This window comes from Symphalangus syndactylus, chromosome 24 (assembly GCF_028878055.3).
Source record: "Symphalangus syndactylus isolate Jambi chromosome 24, NHGRI_mSymSyn1-v2.1_pri, whole genome shotgun sequence".
Taxonomy (NCBI): Eukaryota; Metazoa; Chordata; class Mammalia; order Primates; family Hylobatidae; genus Symphalangus; species Symphalangus syndactylus.
Window position 1 is genome coordinate 55703633 of NC_072446.2, and position 23852 is coordinate 55727484.

Consider the following 23852-nt stretch of genomic DNA (forward strand, 5'->3'; position numbering starts at 1 on the left):
TAATGACCAAAAAGTAGTTGTGATTGGTAAATTTGTAAGCCAGGTTGATTATCTCATCCAGCTATGAGAAATCAATTCCCTTCACCCCAAAGGTCCATCGCACATCCCTTGCTGGGATGCCCCTTCTCATGAGGCTCTGTGACTTTCAAAACCCAACGTGGCCTGTGTTAATTTCCTCCTGCAGGTCCTCATGAGGGATGTGTCCAAAGAAGCAGGACTCAGTCATCTTCAGAACATCCTCTTGCCTGGGAAGTTGCCCTGAGGACACCAAAACCTGTAGCTGGTTGTTTGCAAAAGGTGAGGGGATGTCGAAAAGTATTGACCTGTTTCCTTAGCAGTGTCAGAAGGAGGCTGTAGTTCCCCAGTCCCTGGTCACTGAGATAATTGGGCAAGGTGCCATCCATCTCTGGTCCCTTCTTCCCGAGGAGTGAACATACCTGGCCTCACTTGGAAACCTTAGCCGATGAAGGTGCGAGGGGACACGAGGAACTCTAGGCTGCAGCCCATCAGAGGATGGTCTTCTGGCTCTGCATGTTTGCGAAGAGTTATTTATTCTAGGATCACTGGGCTCTTGTGGGACTTGTGACCAGGTCTCCTTAAGTTATGGAGCCACCTCCCACTGCTGAACTTGTCTTTGTGTTGCTGATGTGCCTGCTAGTGACAACTGCCATATTAGAACCCAGGAATCATGAGTTCACCAGACTTTCCCTATGAGTATTGGTCATTTAATGTTGCAGGCGGACAGTAGAGAAATGATGTTTCTCCAATAGATATGGTGGGATGGAACTTGGAGATGCCTTTAGCTCCTATCTTTCCCGCCTGGGTGGGATTTTGGGGCTATTTGGGGTTGTGTTGCCAAAAGACCCATGAGATGTTTCCATCATTGAAGATGAGAAGCTAAGTGTCTTTAGGTCGCCACTTTGCACTCCCCGCTTTGGTACCTCCTTGATGATTAAATGGAATCAAGATCCCTGCATGTTGCTATTCAGTTGGTTCTCACACTGGTATGTTTTGCCACCTGTGGATTTCTCTCTACAACTCAGTTTCCTCTTCGATCTCTAAATTCCATTGTTTGTAACTTTAACTACCAGAGCATTACAGGTTCCTTTAGTCTGGCCATCAAAGAACCGTAACTAATTCTAGCTCTGTAAGAAGCTAACCGGGGGACTCATCTTAACCCATACATGATTCCATAGACTTCGCCTTGGGTCTATTTGCCAGAAAATTTTTCTACAAGACCTAAATGTCCGTTCTGCAAAAAGCAAGTTTCGCTCAAAGTAATCCTGCCACAGGCCAGTGGGTATGTAAAGAATCCTCAATGCCATGGAGCAGTACTCCTGGTAAGGAGGAGTGCCCTTGTCTAAGCGAAAAATGCAGGTCCCTCTGGGCTCCTCACTGCCCTTCATCTCCTGCGCTCAGGAATCTTCCCCAAATGTCCCATAAAGTCTCCAGAGACCCTTAGGGCCTCTGCCAGGAGTATGATCTCTGGTTTACAGATGAGGAGACTGATGCTTTCAGGAAGTCAACTGACTCAACTTCAGAAAGCCCAACCTTATATGAGGCCCCTTTCTCTTTTGCAAGACAGTTGATACATGAAGAATTCCTGTAGTGTTATCAGGTCACTCAGGGTGGTTAGGAGACGCTTCTGCTTTGTTTTGAAGACTCTGTGGATGGCTGTGGAGTTCAGCCCAACTGGGGGAGGAGACAGCCACTCACAGAGCAAAGGGAAGCTGATGAGAAATGTCACACCCTCCTCAGCAGCATCTGGGCACGGACATGCCAGGTGCATCCACCTGTGGCTAGTGTTGCCCTGGCCAATGTTGCACACCCAGGTCTCTGCAGGACCCCAACATGCCCACAGGTGCCCTTGTGCAGCTGGAGTCCAGCCAGCCTCCTGGCTTCATTTCTGCTCTGCAAGATCTGGGTACTCCCAGATCGAACCCAGCGACAGGCCCAGGATCAGCTGAAAGGTGCGATCACTTAGTCCATGGTGCTACACAGAAGGAAGGCGTGCCTCCAAGCACAGGCCTCCGAGTGAGTCACCCAAGTCAAACTCTTGCCAGTACAATGCGCCTGCTCCGAGGGCGGCAAGAACCCCGACGTTTCCAGGCCTCCAGGGAAAAGCAAAGCAGGCAACAGGGGAAGCTGCCTTGAGAGGACATTAGTAACTCTGAAGAAAGGGCTCAACCAGCGTGGCGTGCAGCTGTTCTAGCCACAGGCTCATTGTGGAACCAAAGGAATGCTGAACAGCCTTTTGCTTTTTATTATACCACATTCGTATGGAAGTAGAGAAGGGTGAAGGCACTGGCAAAAATCAAATCGCTTCATTTCTTCCCTCTTTTAGCTCCTCCCTCCTTAACCTTACTACTTTTCCTGACCCCCCGGGCCTCTCACCACCAAATCATTGCTGTGGGATGGTATGGAATTCTCGGGCAGTTTCCATGGATGGCCTTCCCAGCTTGCAGCAGCCCCAGAGCACACGGAATGCCTATAGCCTCCTTCACAGATTTGTTAAAAAGTGTGTGCGTTTCAACGTGATGTTCTCGAACGTATTATCTTCTTCGTTCTTGTGAACGTATTATCCAGGGAGGCAAGAAAAAGGGGAGAGAGCCTGATTCCCTCCCTATATTCTGCAAACTCATGTTGTGTTACTGTGATAAAAATTGACCAAGTTTTTCTATTTCTACACTGTTTCGTTGCCTTCAACTCCATTTACTATACAGTTTCATTTAATATCTCACATAGATACTTCGGGTTCCACTGATTCCACTGAAATAAATTTATACGGGGGATGAAGGAACATGTTTGTGAACAACCAAGTTATATGTACCCTCATGAAGGTGGATCTTAGATGAATTCATGTTTTTGTGATTACGGACGAGAACCACAGTGAGCCCAACGTAGTTACAAGCTACCATTCCTGCAGACGAGTCTGGACTCGCCATGTGCGGCCAATCTTCCAGTTTTTAAGGAAACTTTTTATTGCCACAGAACGTGCATACACTCACCCTCAGTTTGGGGTATCTTTTAATGTTTGGTGTAACTCAGAGAGAGTATTTTCCATGCTCCCATTCTCCCGTATTACTGTTGCAGGAGGGGAGGAGCAGCAGCCATCAGCCCACACATTTGAGTTTTTCTTTGTTTCATTTAAAGTTTTTAGGATGGTATAAATGCTGCTCTGTCCCTGTGCTTTCCTACTGTACCAGCCCTGAGCTTTTTGTTCTTTTATTTTCCAAACTGGTAAAATATGTAGTCATCAGTGATAAAAAGCTACATGCAATTTGTCCTGGAGGCAACTTACCTGTAGAGATTTCTCCTTCATTGTTATTCGAAGGCTGTTTCCAGAGCCTCACAAAGGCAGGAATATTCCATATTCTTGCTAGCTGAGCCTTTGGCTAAACCCCCGTCCCACAGAAAACTTGAGGCTCACAATCTGAAAATGATCTCTTTCCTCAGTTTGTCCTTCCAAGTTCCTCACGGGCTGCCCTTCCCAGCCTCATTCCAGCTCCTCTTTGGAGATGCAAATCTCTTTACTGTGCAGATTTCTAAAATCTCTTTGGCAGGCAAATGTTAGATTTAGCGGGCCTCAGAAAAAAAAAAAGGCAGCAAAAACACACAAAAGGAAGGGAACACACACATGCACAATTGTGAGATTTAGCACAGCTCCTTCATCAAATGTTTCCAAGACAGAGGAAAACAACCCAAAATAGTCACTGGTGAGAGTCAGAATTGTTCTAGAAAGAGCTGAGTGACACATAACGGAAAACATTGTAATTACCTGTTATTAAATTTAATACCCCAAACAGATGGTGTTCCATTTTCCCCCCAAACAGACTGCTCACCTGATTGGAAAATTATTTCTAAGCCCTTGCCCCCAGTTGCTTAACTTCCCATTGCATCCAAATGTGAATCGGGTTGCGCCCGTGCTTTGCAAATCTGACGGTAAAGTCATTTCTCCTTTCTTGTAGTTGACTCTAAGGAACAAAAACTACCCACTTTATTTGTTTGAGGAATTACTATCACCCTGAGCCCTAAATTTTTGGGAATGAAGGACCTGCTAAATGAAAGTGGAGTGCAAAGAACAGCTTCTTAGGGATACTGATCTAGATTTCTCTGAAAAGATGCCCAGGGCCTTCATTCTAACCCGCCTCCTGACACATTACTAAGGACCCCAACAAGGCTTGTTTCAGCCAGCCGCTACCAAGGCTGTACCCTCAGGCTGCCAGAAGGGCAGAGCTCCGCAGCTGAGGTTTAGCTCTGAAAACCCACCATCCTGGTGGTGGTAGTGGTGGTTCCCTTTTTCCTAATAAAAAATAAAGTTAGCTTTTAAGAAACTATCAGTAGCTCTATTTTAAATTCGTCCTGAAAGCATGTGATGCAGAAATCAGGCCACCATACTTTGACTTTGAAAATATTTTATTTGAATAGTAAATAGTTATACAGTTGAAACAGTTCTATCGAAGCTTTCTATAAATAGCTAACAATTAAGAAAATAATGTATGTAGAAAAGAGATTGCATTTAAAAGTAAGAGCTGTCGGTTGTACAAGGGCCCTGGGGACCCTCGAAGCAGAATAAATGGTAGGTTGTCTGTAATTCACTCAGATAGGTATAAAAGTTAAAACTTTAAGCAGATCCCTTTAGAAAAAGGCTCTCTTCTAAAACGCACAGTGGAATGTCAAGAGTGGCAGGGTGGGGAGGGGGCAGCGCGCCAAAAAAATCTGCAATCAAATAATATCATAATCTTCATAATTAATATAAATAAATAAAGAATAAATAACAATTACTCATAAATCAACATATACATTTAGAGGGAACTGATAGTCCTACCTCAACAAAGATGATCAAACCAAAAATCTTACGTGAAACACTGAGGCAGTTACTACAGCATCTTCGGAACACTCCCTTCCCTCCCCCCCAAAACAATCCCAGACAACAGTTCAAGGCATTTGTGGCTATACTAAAGAAAACTCTTTTTTAAGCAATTTGATTTGTTCACATACAAAAAGGTAAAGCCAGACTCCAGCAGTTCACAAGCCATAATAAAGCTAATCGTGTGGGAAGTTCAATTTACAGCCTGTGAAATATAAAGGCATTTATTCCTCAAGATTCACCCAAAACAACCCGTACGCTACATACATAGAGAGCAGAGATTGGCAGGCGAGGCGAGAGTAGACCGCATTTCTAGACCATGAACACAGCGAATACTAGCAAGAAAAAAAGCTTCTCCCTGCCAAGGGGAGGCTTCCAACCACGAGACAAACGCGTACAGCTTTTCTCCCTTGTACAGAAAGAGACTGACTCCTGTTGCGCCATGGGGGAGGTAGGGGGACACAACGTAAAAGTGGGGGTTCCAAAAGGAGTCAAAACGAGAGGATGGGGTTACCGTCACGCCACACCGAGAGAAGCGGAGACGACACTTTCACCCGGTGGGGGCGGGGGCGAGGCTCCCCCAGCGCGGACTCGGGTTCGGGGCGTGCAGGGCGCACTCTCTTTGTGGGTCTCCAAGCGAAGGCACAGTTCGTTCGGGGGGCCGGGGTGGAGGGCGCGCTCTAGCAGGCCGGGCGCACGGGCACCTGCAGGAGGATCACCTGTCTGTTTTCGGATGGGTGGCACTTGTTGATGTGCCGCGTAAGGCCGGGCGAGCTGTAGAAGGTGGCCGGGCAGTACTTGCAGGGGAACACCTGGGCGGCGTGCAGCAGGCGCAGGTGGCGCTCCTGGGCGCCCTTGCTGGGGAACGACTCCCCGCACACTGGGCACAGGTGGCACTCGGCGGACGCACTCAGGCCCAGCACGCCGGCCGCCTCGCCGTCGCCGGCCGCCTCCTGGGGCGCCTTCTCGTCGGGCCCGGGGTACAAGGCCAGTAGGTCCTCGGCCGGGGGCGCTGGCGGAGCGCCCTTGGCCTGCAGCGCCTGGTGGTGCGCCAGCAGGTGCTTGCGTAGGTAGGCCTGGCGGCGGAACTTCTTGGCGCAGTGATGGCACTCGTAGAGCCCATCCTCGGAGCCCGACTCGGATACGCCACCGGGGCTCGGCGTGTCCCGGTCGCTGCCGCCGCCGGGTGCCTCCCGTGCCTCAGCCCTGGCTGCGGCTTCCGGCTCCGGCGCGCGGGCGGCGGCGGGCGCGGGCCGCGGTTTGTGCCAGCGGCGATGCGAGGCCAGGTTGGCCGGGCAGCTGAAGACCTTGGCGCACTCGGGGCAGCGGTACTCCACACGCACGATGCGCGAGCACTTGTGCTGCGCCAGCGCGAACGGGTCGGCGTACTCCTCCTTGCACAGCTGGCAGATGAACTCGCCCAGCGGCCGCGCCGCGCCCCCCGCGCGGCCCCGCGGCGCCTCCACCGGGCCCTCCTTGATCTTGAGCCCCAGCACGGGCGACGTGGTCACCTCGTCCTCGAAGTGCAGCTTGCGGATGGCCTTGGGCTTCTTGGCGCCCGGGGCCTTGACTGCCTTGGCGGGCGGTTCAGCGGCGGTGGGGGGCGGGGGCCGCTTTCCCGGGGGCCGCAGGGCGGCGGCAGGGGGCAGTGGGGGGCCGGGGCCCGGGCCGCGGGCCGCCTCGGCTCCAGCCGAGAACGCCGTGCCCATCTTGAGCTCGGCGGGCGCGAAGAGCAGCGCGTCGCCGCCGCAGGTGCCGCCTCCGCCAGCTCCGCTCGCGCCGCCGCCGCCGCCGCCGCCCCCTCCGAGCAGCGCGGCGGGCGTGGGGAAGGACTCGGCCGAGACCGGCGAGCCCAGGTTGAAGCTGCGTTCGAAGTACTTGTGCTTCTCGTGCTCGCGGCTCACGGGCCGCGTGGGACTGTAGAGCGGCGCGGGGTGCGCAGCCTCGGGGTTGCCGAAGTGCGCGGCCCGCGGGCCCGGCGGGGGTGGCTGCGGCCCAGGCGCGCAGGCAAGCGCGGCGGCGAGCGCTGCATGGGCGCGCTCCGCGGGCGGCGGCGGCAGCGGCCCAGGGCCCGGGCTCGGCGCCGGGGGCTCGGCGCGGGCGCCCCCGCAGCTGGGCGAGAGCAGCAGTGCGTGGTCGCCGTCCTCGCCGCCGCGGACCCGGTAGGACACGGGCGTGGACTTCTTGCTGCGCTTCACCAGGAAACCGCGGGGCATGTTGGCGCGGCCCGAGAGCACGGCACTGGCTCTGTCCCCCCTCCGCGCTCGGTCCCGGCGGCCCTCAGTGCCCCCAGCCCATTGCCCGGGCGCGGCGGCTGCGGGACTCGCGTGGCGCCGGCGGCGGCTCGGCCCAGCTCTGCGCCCTGCACGCGCGTCCCTGTCCCCGGGCCCGGCAGCCGCTCCCTTTTAACGGGGGGAGGGGGCCATTGTTCTCGCCTCCCGCTTCCCCCGGAGCCAATCAGCGCGCCCGCAGCTCCTCAGCCTGGCAGGGTGGGAGGGCGATGGGGCGGCCAAAAGGGGGCCGGGACTCGGGGGTCGCCCGGTAGGTGCGGCAGATGTACCTGAGGGCGCGGGGCCCCCGCGCGCGCCCCTTGGCCGCCCCGCCCGGCGCTACCGCCCCGCCCGGCCCAGGCACACGCCCGGCCCCGCCTCCCTTCACGGTCTGCTGCTTCTCTATGGGGAGGCGCACGTGCCTGGGCTTTGTGTCTCTCCTCCGGGGGGCGCGGAGCCGCCAAATGGGCCCGTCCATCAGCGCGACAATGCACGCCCCCCTCCCGCGCGGGGATTACCCGCGGGTCGCGAGCAAAATAGCAACAAAGAAGAAGAATGGCCCCAAATATGTCAGGAGGGTTCAATCCGCGAGCCGGAGCCGAGGGGGAAGTTGTGCGCGCTGATTGGGTGGGGGTGGGGGCGCGCCGGGGCGGTGCGGGGGAGATCGTTGCGGAGGCGCAGTGGCTCCGCGTGGTGTTTGGGAAATGGAATCCGAGAGAGCAGCGGCGTCCGGACGGCCAAGAGCCTCCGCCTGGACCTTGGACGGATGGGCCGCTGGACTCAAGAGGCTAAGCAAAAGGGTTCCCCGGGGTTCCGAGTGTGGACAGGGGGCCCGGCCTTCTGGCAGTGGCCGAGGGCGATGTTTGTGTTCGCAGCCTCCGCGCCCCCACGGGGCTAGAGAAGGTTTCTTTCGAGTTTGAGAAGGAATTGGCACGGCCTTCTCAGTCTCCCGAAAGCGCGGGATTGGAGCGCGGGGCGGGCTGGGCTGGGTTCCCAAAGGAACGTGAATTTCTGAACTTTGGGTTCTTAGAGGCTTGGGAATGGCATCTCTGGCGGGGCCCGACCCAGGCCGCCCGGGGCTTCCGCGTGGTCCAGGGCTGGGTTAATCCAGGTCGAGTTGGCCGAAGCCCGAAACGCGCGGTCGGCCTCGTGCGCCCCAGTGAAGTTGGTTTTCTCCTCCCCGCGCGGCCTCATGCATTTTCATTCCGAGCGGGCATTTTGTTTGCCGGTTGACATCAGATGCTAAATCAAGGGCTCCAATCAAGGCGCTGCGGAATAAAGGGGCCGCCTGTCTGGGCGCAGCCCCCACGGAGCCGTGCCCCCTTCACCTTTGTGAAGGAAATTAACCTCCTGCTATTGAGCTCCGGTCGCGGCCAATCTGGACGCAAAAGAGACGCGTGCTGGACGGGGGGAGTGGGGGCAATCTGTCCTCTGAGGCAGGCTGAGGCCTCGGAGAGGACAAGCCGCCTCCCCTGTGCCACCAGGAAAAGACAACAGCGAAGATTTCCCCCCACCCCACCCCCACCCCCACCCCCACCTCCACCCCCACCTCCGCTGTCGTTCCGTTTGGACCCAGACTGGGCCGCCTGCCTCCATCCTCTGTCCAGCCCAGCCCCGAGGAAACACAAAAGGCAGAATCTTCGGGGGACAGGGCAGAGAACCCCACGAGTGCACAGTGGCCCTGATCATCCAACACTGGGGAACAAATAGCCAAGCCACATAAAATGTCATATGCTCTGAGGAAAATGTCACTTTATTGAAAGAGAAGGAAACATTTTTCTGCAAAGCTTTGTATACCAGACAGATTTTGCTGAGTTTTACTTATGTTTAATTCCACTGAAGGTATTTAATTGTTTTGGATTTTCCCTCTGAAAATACCCTGGCGTAGAAATTAAACATGTAAAAATAGAGTCCACATGAGTCATAAGTTGTGATGGGGACAGGCTTAGTTAATTAAGGGGTTAATCAGGTTGGTTAATCAAGGGAAAGATATTTGATAATTTTATGTTTGTAATATTTTAACCCACACACTGAAAAGGGAAGAATACATGTAGTGAAATATATTTTGAAAAGTCTCACCATAGTTTTAAAAATGCTGTGGTGAGTACTAGTCTCCCCAAAAGTTAGAAATCTTAAAATGAGTTTATCTAAAATTTATAAGTATATTTCTATCTAAAAGTAACTGATGTTATTTCCTTGCTCTTTTGAGCTCTGATTAATAGTGCTGATGAAATTAGAAGTGGGAAAAGGATTCCGAGACAGCTTTGGCCAATTTTATTTTCTAATCACGAATCCCATCTGGATTGTAGAATAGCATAGGGCGGGGGCTCGGCCTGCCACATTCGGTCTTGCATATGTAACACTCCTTCCATTCAACAGATAACAGAGAGTTAGTCACCTTGTGAATCCTTTAAAAATAACAACACCCATAATTGTAAATAAGCCGTGGGGATGGGGAACCGGTACCTCTACCAACAAAAAAACAAAACAACTCCTGCCTGAGTGAATTCAAACAGGGCTCTGAATTTAGCCAAGGGAATCTATTGAACGCTACTGAGATGCTGAGATTCAATGAATCCGTTTCTTTTTCTTTATTTGTGACTTCCAGTCTTGCTAGCGTAAATGAAATCTGCTTTCAGACGGGTACAGTCAAAATAAATGGAAACTTGAAAGGTACTAGTGTTGGAAACTAATTTCACCACCCGGGGCCGGAAGGAATTAGGCTGCGCGCGCGCGCACGCACACACCAGCGACCTCCAAGCAGGTATAGCCCAGCCTGGGCCGCGGATCGCAGCCGCTTTCTGCGTGATTTTCTCAGAACCTGTGCGCCCGCATGCATGGGGACATCGGGTCGAGATATTTGTCTTCGCCTGGGAAGAGCAAAGCGCCATCACAGTGTGCCCCCGACGCCGGCCTTAGCGCACGCGATTCGGAGAAGGGGCCGCGTGTAGTTAAGTTGGGGGAACCAGCGTGGATTTGCCCCCCTCCAGGGGGGCTTCGCGAAAGTCAGTGAACATAAGGATCCAAGGCAGAGCACCCAAGTGCCCTAACCCGGCTTCAGGTGACTCCTCCCCTTCCTTCGGGGTCCTGGCCAGCGCTTTGGAAAAATCCCGGGCCTCTTCACTTCCCTTGCCGACCCCGCGGTGGGTTCTTCCTCCGACGACTGCGGAGCCCGAGGCCACAGGCACTCCAATTTCTCCTATCCTGGTGTGCGGGGATGCCGTCGGGGAGCGCGCCGGGGTTCACTGTGACCCTCACCACGGCTGGAAGTTAAAGTCAAGGCAACAGGGAGTTTGTAGAAAGCGCGAAGCTTGGAAATAAGAGCAGAAGCGGGGAACTTCTGCGGAGGAGTTGGCTCCTTGGGGTGTCTAGGAGAACAGGAGGCCCTGGCCTCACGGGAGGAGCCGGGCGGGCCCTCATTCTCACCCCACAGAGGGTAGCGCGTTTGGAGATGTCGGCGTTGGTGGGGAGGTGTCAGCGCCCCTCATCCCCACTCTGCTGCAGACTCCTTTTCTGGCTTCACAGAAGCCCCCACTCCCGACCCTCAGTCCCCCGAGCCACAACCGACAGGAACCGTGCGTTACCGCTGCAGTGCCCGCCGCCCGGAGGGACCAGCGCCTCCCTGCGCCGGGTGCGCCCGACCCGAGCCGGTGAGAGGCTTTGTATTTGCAGGAATGAGGGGTTGTTGTGTCAGTCCCAGGGGCACGCGAGAGACACGCGCAGCCCGCCTGGCCGCCACCCCGCCCGGCCCGGCCCCAGGCACCTTCCGGGCCTCCCGCCCGCGGGCCGTTGCCTTTGTTCGGCGCATTAGCATAAAGCTGCCAGGGATCTCCCGTTTAAATAATTCCACACAAAAGGAGAGTGCATGAAAGAGAGCGAACAAGGGACGATCCGTGAGGCTGCGTCGTGCGCCCTCGCGGGGAGGGACCGCCCTCAAGTATTTCCCTCCCCTCGAGTTTCAAGTGCCCCCTGGCAATCTGCTGCGCGCCCATTATTCGGCCGGGAGCCGACGGCGTGGCTGGCCGCCTCTTTTATCCCCCCGAGAGTACCGTCGGGGACACTGCACGCTCCCTGAAGTGCCCTCAGGGCTGTTTGTTTTTGCCTCGGTGGGACCGTCGGGCCAGGGAGAGAGGAGAGCGGGCAGGAAGGCCCGGGCGGGCGGCGGGAAGGGTGATGTAGGCGAAAGCTGGCAGAGGCGAAGCCCAGAAGGTGAGAAAGTCGTAACCAGAGAATTAGGTCAGGGAGAGTCAGGACGGCACGGGACCCATCGGGATGACATTGACCTTGGGGCGCAAGAGGTGTCCTCCACCTGTGAGGTGCTGGCGGCCGCTGGTCCGTGCGCCTCCGTCTCAAACGGAACTGGCAAAACCCAGGGAAACTGACCAGAAAGGCCGCGGCGACCCCGATCCTTTCCCCTTCCTCCTACCCCACTCACACCTGCACCCCGCCTCGCCTGCCGCCGGAGGACGAAGAGGCAGCCAGGCTCCTGGGGGCCACAAGGGCATACTTTCTTCCTTGGCGAGGGTTCTTGCTATGGGATTGGTGCGTGCTCCTCCCCCACCACCGCCGTTCCTCTTTCCTCCGCCTTTCCCTCTTCTCCCGTCCCTGCCCTCCTCCCTCGCCCTCTGGTTCCCTCCTTGTGTCATCCGCCTCCTCTCGCTCCTCCTGTCCTCTCTCCATCTCTTCCCTTCCTTTCTTTCCCCTCCTTTCTTGCTCCCCACGGTCTCACCTCTCCCTCCTAATCCTCTGTCTCCCATCTCTTTCACTCCTAGTGCCTCCCCCCACCTGTGGTCTCCTCCACATAACTGGCCCCCTTCCTCTCTCGCAGCCCCTTCTTCCCACTGTCCCTCCCTCCCCATCCAGTTGCCCCAGCCCTCTTTGCTGTCTTTCTGCTCCCCTCTCTCCTCTCGTGCCTCTCTCCTCTTTCCTCGCTTGTTTCTGTCTTCTCTCCCTCTCTTCCCCCACCTCTCTCCCAGCCTCCCATTCCTCTCCCCTACTCTCTTTCCTTCTCTCTCTCCCCCCTCCTTCACTCTCCCCCCACTCTTCTCCCTGATCTTACTCTCCCCCCACTCCCCACAGGCCAACGTGTGTTATTTTATTTGTCTAGAGAGAGCCTATTTGTTCGGTGATGTGTGGCCTCCTGGTCGCCTGCTTTAATGGGGGACGCGGAGGCTTGGTTTCTGTGAGCATTAGCATACAGCTGCGGGCTCTGCGCCCCTGCCGGCGCTCACTTTATCCCAGCCTTATCATCACTTCTTCTTTCAACCAGAAAACAATCAACAGCTCCTCGCACTCGGCGACTTTCGAGCCCTGCTCCCTGCTTCTTGGCTAACGCTGGCTCACTCGGGTGCGCGCTCTCTCTCTCTCTCTCCCTCCCTCTTGAAAGGGTAAATATTGATTGGCTGGCTTTACATTTTATGCTCCATGCCATATTTCCTTCCCTCCCTCACTTCATCGTTGATTTTTCTCTTGCCCTCCTGTGATGTTTGAGTGTAATAAAACCATAATAAGCCATTTTTGGAAAGGCGGTGGTTACACTCTTTATTAAAAACTGACATCTGTCGGGAGAACAATTAGAGGCATCAGAAGGCGGGGTTGTTGCATGTGAATAAAACTTTGGAAAATTAACTTTGGTATTTTCTCGTTAATATTCTTTGCTTAAAACTGTAGAATTCCAAGAGCAGGCTTACAGCCCAAGATGTCCCCACCTCAGCAGCAAGTGCTGAAATATGTATAGACGCCAAGCATTCATTCCACTTAACGGAATTCATGCCTTGTGCAAGCCAAGTCCAAATATTGGTCTGTTTCAAGCCCCTTTGCCAGGCTTTATCTTCACCGTTATTTTCCCAAAGCCCTTAGAATAGTCAATTGCAAGTTATAACCAACAACTCTTGAATTCCTCTTTTATTCTTAGGCAACTTGTTCAGTGATAAAGTTTCCAAGTCTGAACAGATATGCTAAGATTCTTAGATTTAGGAAATTATTTAGCATCTATGCTAAATAGCCTGTAAATTACCCACTTTCTAAGTGTGAGATAAGGATTAAAATAATGTCACCCAATATACTTTGTAGACTAAAATATATTCTAGATATTTTCAAGTCTGCTGTGATACTTATGGAGCACCAACACTCCTTTTTCAAAAGGCAGCAAAGCAAAATTTACTGTCACATTTATGCATGATTTGGTATTAAGGTTGACATTGTCATTTGGGGTCACTTTTATGTGACTGGAGGCTTTTTAATGCTAATACTTGGTCACAGGAGTCATAACTGTTGATCCTCTGAGGTTGTTCTGTTAATCTCCATCCAAGGGTCCCAGGACCTGTCACAGAAACTTACTCCTTTTGCTTATGAGTTTGACCCAGGTCCTTTCAGGGGAAAGGGATAGGGGAGGAGAGTTGCTTGAGCCGACTCATTCACCAGCCCCTGAAATATGGTTCCACGTGTGCTAGGTCCAAATTCTTAAGAGTGGACCAGTAGCAATTGTTCCCCATTCAAGTGACGCAGTGTGTACCATATGGCCAATGCTGGACCCTCCCCCCAGTGACCCAGGCATTTGTGGAAAACGCACATGTGAAGGAATTAGGAGCATTTATTGCTTGCTTTTGCCTGCCTCGGGCAAATCAAGAGTCCAGTATTCTGGAACAATTTTATTTTGCAGAAATATCAATATCAAATAACTTTGCAGTTCCAACAAGTTGGCAGTTTGCAGCAGAGAGTTTGATAATGTGTACACAATGCTGTAATGCCAGCTCTGACTTTCCTTCTAATAGTTGTGTATCCCTTATCTTGTACCAACTTTTGCTCAACATTTACATAAAATACAACACATGAAGAAAAAAACTGGAATTGTTCACAAAAACCAATTTTAAGCCCTGCTGTGAAAAATTGTGTCACACTATCTACTAAGAGAGACCCAATAAATGAGAACAATCTTCTGTGTTGTTCCCCCTCATTCCTGAATCCATGCAGTTTTTAGTGGGCAATTAATTTGCTTTATTTATAAGAAAAAGGGTTTCTGATCCACATTAGAGCTGACATGTACTGGGACCCTTTCACCCTGCCCCCCAATGCAAAGCAACAGTGCTAAGGATCAAAGAAAATGAACTTAGATGAACTTCCCATTACCACGTTACCACATTCTAATCTAAAACCTATGTGCCCTTGAGCACCCAACTTTTCTGTGTCTTTATGCTCCTCATCTGCAATTTGAAACAGAAATACAGCCTCCTCCTTTCCAAAGGTCATGTAAGCTTTCCTACACAATCACTGCTTCTGATGTTGGACTATAGATTTAATTTCTCATCATCTGTTTACTAATTTTCCATTCTGGGCACATTTTCTTTTTTATCACCCACAAGTATTGCTGGGTAAACATGTGAAGAACTAACAAGACTGGCAGCAGAAGTTTCCAGGAAATCAAACAGAATCACACCCAAGGTAAAAACAAGTTTTACACAGTATGATCTCATTTTATTGCTGAAATGGAACATGCCTGGGATTTGTAAAGCGACCCTGCCCCAGAAGAGAGGCACACGGCCGTGTGCCACCTACTGGGATGACAGAAAACTACAGGCATAAGTCAGGGAAGGAAAGGAATGAACAAAACCACCAGGGGCTGGCTTCGCTGTCAAACCAGGCTGCAGAGAACTTTTCTATTTCTACAGAGCGCGTTTCCTGGAACTAAATAAATGAAAACCATAAAGGGGAGACCCTGCCTACAACTAAATGATGCCCGGCCACGCGTACATGGGCAGGTGGTAGCGATTATAGCGTAGGTAGTCAAGAGTGCTTCTCTCCACCAGGATTTTGTAGACGGATTCCTCGAAAACCCTTTTGAGGTATTGCCTGGGCTTCTCAGTCGGGTTGATTTCCTCATCTTCTATTTGATGGGCTAACTGCTCTATGGAAGGAAGGTCTTCCTCCTGTAAAACACAGTAAGAGGCCAGATACAGAAATTAATTGGACCCTGCACAGTTGTAACGGCGGTTTCGTGAAAATGAAAACGATAGTAGTCAGCTCTGCAAGGATGGTCATTTTTTTCTAGCTTTTGAAAATTTATTTTTAATTGTGGCAAAGTATACACAACATAAAATGTCTTACTTTAATAATTTTTAGGTGTACAGTTCAGCGGCATGAAGTACATTCACATTGCTGTGTAACCCTCACCACTGTCCATCTCCAGGACTTTCTCATCTTCATCAACTGAAACGCTGTCTCCATTAAACACCAGCTCCCTACCCTCCCATCCTCCAGGGCCTGAAAACCACCTCTGTCTCTATGAATGTGACTATGCAGGCATCTCATATAAGTGGAACCGTGTAGTATTTTTTTTGTGACTAGCTTATATCACTTAGCATAATGCCCTCAAGAGTCATCCAGGTTAGTCATTTCAGGCCCTTCATTTTCAGATAAAAATCATCTCTAGATCATACTTGTTTTGTTGTTGTTGTTGTTTTGTTTGTTTTTTGTTTTTTGAGATGGAATTTCGCTGTTGTTGCCCAGGCTGGAGGGCAATGGCGTGATATCGGCTCACTGCAAACTCCACCTCCCAAGTTCAAACTATTCTCCTGCCTCAGCCTCCCAAGTAGCTGGGACTACAGGCATGGCCCACCACGCCTGGCTAACTTTGTATATTTAGTAGGGACAGGGTCTCTCCATGTTGGTCAGGCTGGTCTCGAACTCCCGACCTCAGGTGATTCGCCTACTTCTGCCTCCCAAAGTGCTGGGATTACAGGCATGAGCCACCACGCCCTGCCTCTGTTTTAAAAATACAAAAAAAGGAGTGATTAAACCTTTTTACTTGAAAGGTCCTAGATGAAAAGTTTTCTTGGTTATAATTCCCAAGAAATGGGATTTTAAAACCTTAGAATAAATTCACAATCAAGTCAAATTTTATTGATATATTTAAAAAGATAGGGCTCAGAAAGAATAAAGTTGTTTGAAATTGAGAATCTTATGCTGCACATAGGTACAGTGTAGTAGAGATTTTCCTAATATTTCATTATAAAAATTTTCAGAGACAAGTTGAAGAATTGTCCAGTGAACACCTGCACACCCGCACCTGGACTCCACAGTTAGCATCTGCTATATTTGCTTCACCGCCACATGTCTGCCCTCCAGAGTAGGGTACTTCTAGAAAGCACATCCCCAAGGGTTGAGCTGGGTGCTTTCCAAACACTGTGATTCTTGAACATCACCCTAGATCAAGAGTCTGTGGACTCCGATGGTACATTTATTTCAACTTCCAATAATTCCTTCTATTTTGAATAGAAAAGGCAATTACTTGCAGGATTTTGTTGGATTATTAACTTACTAGTGATAAGAGCTTATGGATAGGAAAACAGACTCAAGCTATATGGAGGCATAAAGTCATTGCCACTTGGCTAAGCAAGACACAACGGGGTGCTGGAGATTATGCACACATTGCAAAGAGCAGTCAGTGGGGATTGCAGGAATTCAGATTTAAACTAGAGCAATAAAGGCAAAAAAGGGAAAAAGCAACTGATTCTCACAACTAAGTACTGGAGGTGCTGAAAACTTTGGGTGCCACCAGTAAGGCCTCGTGCATATATTCTGCAATGCATATGAGGTTGGCTCTTTCTTCCTTAATTTTTCTGGAGAATTGTATCAAACCAACCAAAAACAATTACCTTGCTAAAATTATACAAGATTTTGAGCTCATATTGTATGCTGCTGTTCTGACACTGGGTTAAATAGTGTAAAACTGCTTTTAAAGTTTATTTCAGGCAAATATTGCTCTAGATTATAAACAGATTTTTGGGCACTTGCTCTTGAAAGATGACCTCTCATACTGTGATCATCTTCTTTCACAGTGTGACCACCTCCCCTCACAGTATGACCATTCCCCTCAGTGTGACCACTTCCCCTCAGTGTGCCCACCTCCTCTCAGTATGACTACCACCCCTCACAGTGTGCCCAACTCCCCTCACAGTATGACCACCTCCCCTCAGTGTGACCACTTCCCCTCAGTGTGACCACCTCCTCACTCACAGTATGACCACCTCCCCTCACAGTGTGATCACCTCCCCTCAATGTGACCACTTCCCCTCAGTGTGACCACCACCCCTCAGTGTGACCACTTCCCCTCAGTGTGACCACCTCCTCTTAGTGTGACCACCTCCCCTCACAGTGTGACCACCTCCCCTCAGTGTGACCACCTCCTCTCAGTGTGACCACCTCCCCTCACAGTTTGATCACCTCCCTTCAGTGTGACCACCTCCCCTCACAGTGTGACCACCTCCCCTCAGTGTGACCACCTCCCCTCAGTGTGACCACCTCCCCTCACACTATGACCACCTTCCCTCAGTGTGACCACTTCCCCTCAGTGTGACCACCACCCCTCAGTGTGACCACTTCCCCTCAGTGTGACCACCTCCTCTCAGTGTGACCACCTCCCCTCACAGTGTGACCACCTCCCCTCAGTGTGACCACCTCCTCTCAGTGTGACCACCTCCCCTCACAGTTTGATCACCTCCCCTCAGTGTGACCACCTCCCCTCAGTGTGACCACCTCCTCTCAGTGTGACCACCTCCCCTCACAGTGTGACCACCTCCCCTCAGTGTGACCACCTCCCCTCACAGTTTGATCACTTTCCCTCAGTGTGACCACCTCCCCTCAGTATGACCACTTCCCCTCAGTGTGACCACCTCCTCTCAGTGTGACCACCTCCCCTCACAGTGTGACCACCTCCCCTCAGTGTGACCACCTCCTCTCAGTGTGACCACCTCCCTTCACAGTTTGATCACCTTCCCTCAGTGTGACCACCTCCCCTCAGTGTGACTTCCCCTCAGTGTGACCACCTCCCCTCAGTGTGACCACCTCCCTTCACAGTGTGACCACCTCCCCTCAGTGTGACCACCTCCCCTCACACTATGACCACCTCCCCTCAGTGTGACCACTTCCCCTCAGTGTGACCACCTCTTCTCAGTGTTACCACCTCCCCTCAGTGTGACCACCTCCCCTCAGTGTGACCACCTCCCCTCACACTATGACCTTCCCTCAGTGTGACCACTTCCACTCAGTGTGACCACTTCCCCTCAGTGTGACCACTTCCCCTCAGTGTGACTACCTCCCCTCAGTGTGACCACTTCCCCCAGTGTGACCACCTCCTCTCAGTGTGACCACCTCCCCTCACAGTGTGACCACCTCCCCTCAGTGTGACCACCTCCTCTCAGTGTGACCACCTCCCCTCACAGTGTGACCACCTCCCCTCAGTGTGACCACCTCCTCTCAGTGTGACCACCTCCCCTCATAGTGTGACCACCTCCCCTCACAGTGTGACCACCTCCCCTTAGTGTGATCACCTCCCCTCACAGTGTGACTACCTCCCCTTAGTGTGACCTTCTCCCCTCTTACAGTGTGACGACCTTCCCTCTCACAGTGTGACCACCTCCCCTCAGTGTGACCATCTCCCCTCTCACAGTGTGACCACCTCCCCTGACACAGTGTGACCACCTCCCCTCTCAGCATGACCAACTCCCTTTCACAGTATGATTACTTTTTCTCTCACAGTGTGACCACCTCCCCTCAGTGTGACCATCTCCCTTCACACAGTGTGACCACCTCCCCTCAGTGTGACCATCTCCCTTCACACAGTGTGACCACCTCCCCTCAGTGTGACCACCTCCCTTCACACAGTGTGACCACCCCTTCCTCACCTCATTACCCTTATGAATTCAACTTCTTTAGATTCCACATGTAAGTGAGATCATGCAGTATTTGTCTTTCTGTACCTGATTTTTTTTTTTTTTTTTTTGAGACAAGGTCTCACTCTGTCACCCAGACTGGAGTGCAGTGGTACGATCTTGGCTCACCACAACCTCTGCCTCCTGGGTGCAAGCAATTCTCCTGCCTCAGCCTCCTGAGCAGCTGGGATTACAGGTGCATACCACTACTGCCTGGCTAATTTTTGTATTTTTAGTACAGACAAGGTTTCACCATGTTGGCGAGGCTGCTCTTGAACTCCTGACCTCAAATGATCCACCTGCCTCAGCCTCCGAAAGTGCTGGGATTACAGGCCACCGTGCCCGGCCGTACCTGAATTATTATACTTAGCATAACGTCCTCCAGGTTCATCCATGTTGTTGAAAATGACAGAACAGAACTTCCTTTTCTTTAACGCTGAATAGTATTCCATTGTGCATATATACCATAATTTCTTTATCCATTCATCTGTTGATGAACACTTAGGTTCATTTCATGTCCTGGCTGTTTTGAATAAGCTGCAATAAGCTGCAATTAGCATAGGAATGTAGATATTTCTTTGATACACTGACTCTATTTCTTTTGGATACATACCCAAAAGTGAGATTGCTGGATCATATGTAATTCTATTTTTAGTTTTCTGAGGAACCTCCATACTGTTTTCCAAAATGGCTGAACCAATCTGTATTACCACCAACAGTGAACAAGAATTCCCTTTTCTCCACATCCTTGCCAACCTTTTATCTATAACAGCCATACTAACAAGGGTGAGGTGGTAGCTCACTGTGGTTTTAATTTGCATTTCCCTGATGATTCATGAAGTTGATCCTTTTTAAAATGTATCTTTTGGTCACAGTAAGTCCTCATAGCTTCCTGGAAACTGTCACTTTAAGTGAGATGACATATAACAAAACCAATTTTACCATAGGCTAATTGATAAGAACAAGAATGAAGTTCCGACAGCATATTTCTGGTCACAAAAACATCACCAAGCTTCTAAATAAAGATCAAAAACACTTCTAATATTAAACACTAAAATAATTGTGGGCTATAATACATTTAAGAAAGATTAACATAAACAAGTAAGGTAATTATTTACCGAATTATTTCAGTTCTGGGTGGTGGGTTGCTGGAGCCTGTCCGGGCAGCTCAGGGCACAAAGCAGGAACCCATGATGAACAGGACCCCTCCCATCACAGGGTACATTTCCATCCACACCTGCACCCACACTCACGCACACTGGGACCATTTAGACATGCCAATTAACCTTTTGTGTCTGGCTCTTTTCACTTAGCATAGTGTTTTGTTTTTTTCTGATCTTTGAACTCCAGTATACCTGGTGAAAACCCACAATGCACACAGACATGGGCAGAACATGCAAACTCCACAGACAGTGGCCCGGGAATGACTTTCTTTTCCTCATCAATGTTACAACCAAAGGATGTTATTCAAGGACCTACTGTATGTCTTCTTTTGAGAAGTGTCTATTCAGGTCCTTTGCTTATGTTTATATCAGGTCATTTGTTTTCCTGTTAGTGAGTTGTGTGAGTTCCCTATATACTTTGGATATTAGCCAAAACTGGATATCATACATCAAATCAGATGTATGATTTGCAAATATTTTCTCCCAGTCTGTGGGCTGTCTCTTCACTCTGTTGTTTTCTTTGCTGAGCAGAAGCTTTTAAATTTGATGTAGACCCACTTGTCTGTTTTTGCTTTTGTTGCCTGTGCTTTTGGTGTCACATCCAAAAAAATCCTTTCTGAGACCAACGTCAAGAAGTATTTCTCCTATGTTCTCTTCTAGAAGTTTTACAGTTTCTGATCTTATGTTTAAGTCTTCACTCCATTTTGAATTGATTTTTGTGTATGGGCTGATAGAAGAGTCCAATTTCATTCTTCTGCATGTGGAATTTTCCCAATACCATTTATTGAAGGGACTGTCCTTTCCCCATTTGTGTTCTTGGCACTTTTGTCAAAAACAAATTGACTGTAAATGTGTAGGTTTATTTATGACTCTCTATCCTGTCCCACTGGTACATTTATCTGTTTTTATGGCAGTACCATGCTGATATGGTTTGGCTCTGTGTCTCCACCCAAATCTCATTTTGATTTGTAATCCCCACGTGTCTGTGAAAGACAGAGGTGTTTGGATCATGGGGGTGAACTATGCTGAGAACTATGCTGTTCTCATGATAGTGAGTGAGTTCTCATGAGATCTGATGGTTATAAGTGTTTGGAAGTTCCTCCTTTGCTCTTCTCATGCTCCTGCCACCTTGTGAAGAAGGTGCTTGCTTCCCCTTCCACCATGATTGTAAGTTTCCTGAGGCTTCCCTGGCCATATGGAACTGTGAGTCAATTAAACCTCTTTCCTTTGTAAATTACCCAGTCTCAGGGAAGTTCTTTATAACAGTGTGAAAATGGACTAATACACATGCTGTTTTGATTACTATAGTTTTGAGATATATTTTGAAATCAGGTAGTGTTGTGCCTTCCGTTTTTTTTTTTTCTCTCAAGATTGTATTAGCTATTTGTGGGTCTTTTGTGGTTCCATATGATTTTTAAGATTGTCTTTTCTATTTCTGTGAAAAATGACATTGGCATTTTGATAGGAATTGCATTGAATCTGAAGATTGTTTTGGTTAGTATGGACATTTTAACAATATGAATTCTTCTAATCCATGAACACATGATATCTTTCCATTTATTTGTGTTGGCTTCAATTTTTTTCATCAATGTTTTACAGCTCTCAGTATACAGATCTTTTAAGTCCTTGGTTAAAAACTCCTAAGTATTTTTTTTGATGCTTTGTAAATGGAATTGCTTTCTTAATTTCTTTTTCAGATAGTTTATTGTTAGTGTATATAAACATTATTATTTTTTTTCGAGACAGAGTCTCGCTCAGACTGGAGTACAGTGGCATGATCTCAGCTCACTGCAACCTCCGCCTCCTGGGTTCAAGAAATTCTCCTGGCTGGGTGCGGTGGCTCACGCTTGTAATCCCAGCACTTTGGGAGGCCGAGGCAGGTGGATCATGAGGTCAGGAGATCGAGACCATGGTGAAACCCCGTCTCTACTAAAAATACAAAAAAATTAGCCAGGCGTAGTGGCGGGTGCCTGTAGTCCCAGCTACTCGGAGAGGCTGAGGTAGGAGAATGGCGTGAACCCGGGAGGCGGAGCTTGCAGTGAGCCGAGATTGCGCCACTGCACTCCAGCCTGGGTGACAGAGCGAGACTCTGTCTCAAAAAAAAGAAAAAAAGAAATTCTCCTGCCTCAGCCTCCTGAGTAGCTGGGATTACAGGCACCCGCCACCACGTCTGGCTAATTTTTTGTATTTTTAGTAAAGATGAGGTTTCACCATGTTGGCCAGGCTGGTCTTGAACTCCCAACCTCAGGTGATCCACCCGCCATGGTCTCTCAAGGTGCTGGGATTACAGGTGTGAGCCACTGCGCCTAGCCAACACTATTGACTTTTGTATGTTGGTTTTGTATCCTGCAACTTTACTGAACTTACTTATCAGTTCCAACAGTTTTTTGGTGGAGTCTTTAAGGATTTTATGTATATAAGATCATGTCATCAGCAAACAGAGACAATTTCACCTCTTCCTTTCCTAGTTGGATGCTTTTTATTTCTTCTTTTTCCCTAATTGCTCTGGCTAGGACTTCTGATCCTATGTTTAATAGAAGTGGCAAGAGTAGGCATCCTTGTCTTGTTCCTGATCTTAGAGGAAATGCTTTCAACTTTTCACCACTGAGAATGATGTTAGCTGTGGGCTTGTCATATATGGCCTTATATTGTGTTCAGGAACATTCCTTTTATACCTAATTGTTGAGAGGTTTTTTATTTTAAATCATGAAAGGATGCACATTTTGTCAAATGCTTTCTCTGCCTTCTAGCATAATGTTTTGAGGTTCATGTGCTTTGTATCAGTACCTCACTTATCTTCATGGCTGAATACTATTCCATTGCGTGGCTAGACCACATTTGTTTATCCATTGATATGTTGATGGACATTTGGGTTGTTTCCTCCTTCTGGCTGTTCTAAACAGTGCTGCTTTGAATGTTCTTGTACAAGCAATCATTAGAATACCTCATTCAATTCTTTGTTTGTTTTTTTGAGATGGAGTCTTGTTCTGTCACCCAGGTTGGAGTGCAGTGGTGTGATCTCGGCTCATTGCAACATCCACCTCCTGGGTTCAAGTGATTCTCCTGCCTCAGCCTCCCGAGTAGCTGGGACTACTGGTGCACACTACCACATCCGGCTAATTTTTGTATTTTTAGTAGAGATGTGGTTTCACCATGTTGGCCAGGCTGGTCTTGAACTCCTGACCTCAGATGATCTGCCCACCTCAGCCTCCCACAGTGCTGGGATTACAGGTATGAACCACCATGTCTGGCCTCATTTCTTTTGGATATATATTTAGAAGTGCAATTGCTGAGTCATAGGGTAATTCTGTGTGTAACGTTGTGAGGAACCATCAAAACATTTTCTATAGCAGGTGTAATTTCATGTTCCCACCAGCAATTCAGTTCCCATTTTCCCCATATCTTCACTATTTCCCACCTTGTTTTGTATTATAGCCATCCTAGTGGATGTAAAGTGGTATCTCATTATGGTTCTGATTTGCATTTCCCTAATAATTAATGATGCTGAACATATTTTCATGTAAATAGGTTTACTTCTGGACTCTGAATTTTAGTCCATTGATCTATATATGTATTCTCATGCAAGTACAACACTGTCTTGGTTACTGTTGCTTTGTAGTAAGAAAATGTGAGATCTTCAACTTTGTTCTTTTTTTCCTCCAACATAGTTTTGGCTATTTGGAGTCCCTTCCATTTCCATAGGAACTTAGGACTTGCATTTCTTTTTAAAAATGCCCTTGGAATTTTGACAGGATTGCACTGAACTGTAGATTGTTTTGGGTGGTATTGCCATCCTAACAATATAAAGTCTTCAAATGCATGAACACAGATGTTGTCCCAT

At 49.5% G+C, this 23852-nt stretch overlaps 2 protein-coding genes across 2 annotated transcripts in view; both read right to left on the bottom strand.

Moving 5' to 3' along the window:
* Window positions 1-4398: 4398 nt before the first annotated feature.
* On the bottom strand, window positions 4399-7340 carry INSM1 (INSM transcriptional repressor 1). The gene has a single exon (XM_055265969.2). It carries the CDS (start codon window positions 7084-7086, stop codon window positions 5551-5553), a length of 1536 nt encoding a protein of 511 aa, XP_055121944.1. The 5' UTR covers window positions 7087-7340; the 3' UTR covers window positions 4399-5550.
* Window positions 7341-13777: 6437 nt separating this feature from the next.
* The window catches only part of CFAP61 (cilia and flagella associated protein 61), a 318407-nt gene continuing 308332 nt past the window's right edge, over window positions 13778-23852 (bottom strand). Inside the window, exon 27 of the mRNA XM_063634162.1 lies at window positions 13778-15065. Within this exon, the coding sequence (XP_063490232.1) occupies window positions 14865-15065 (201 nt within the window). The 3' untranslated portion in view covers window positions 13778-14864. The remainder of the gene's footprint in view (window positions 15066-23852) is intronic.

What these genes read in the sequence shown, in the direction of transcription:
- INSM1 (XM_055265969.2), bottom strand. Translation starts at nt 7,086, where the DNA reads ATGCCCCGCGGTTTCCTGGTGAAGCGCAGCAAGAAGTCCACGCCCGTG.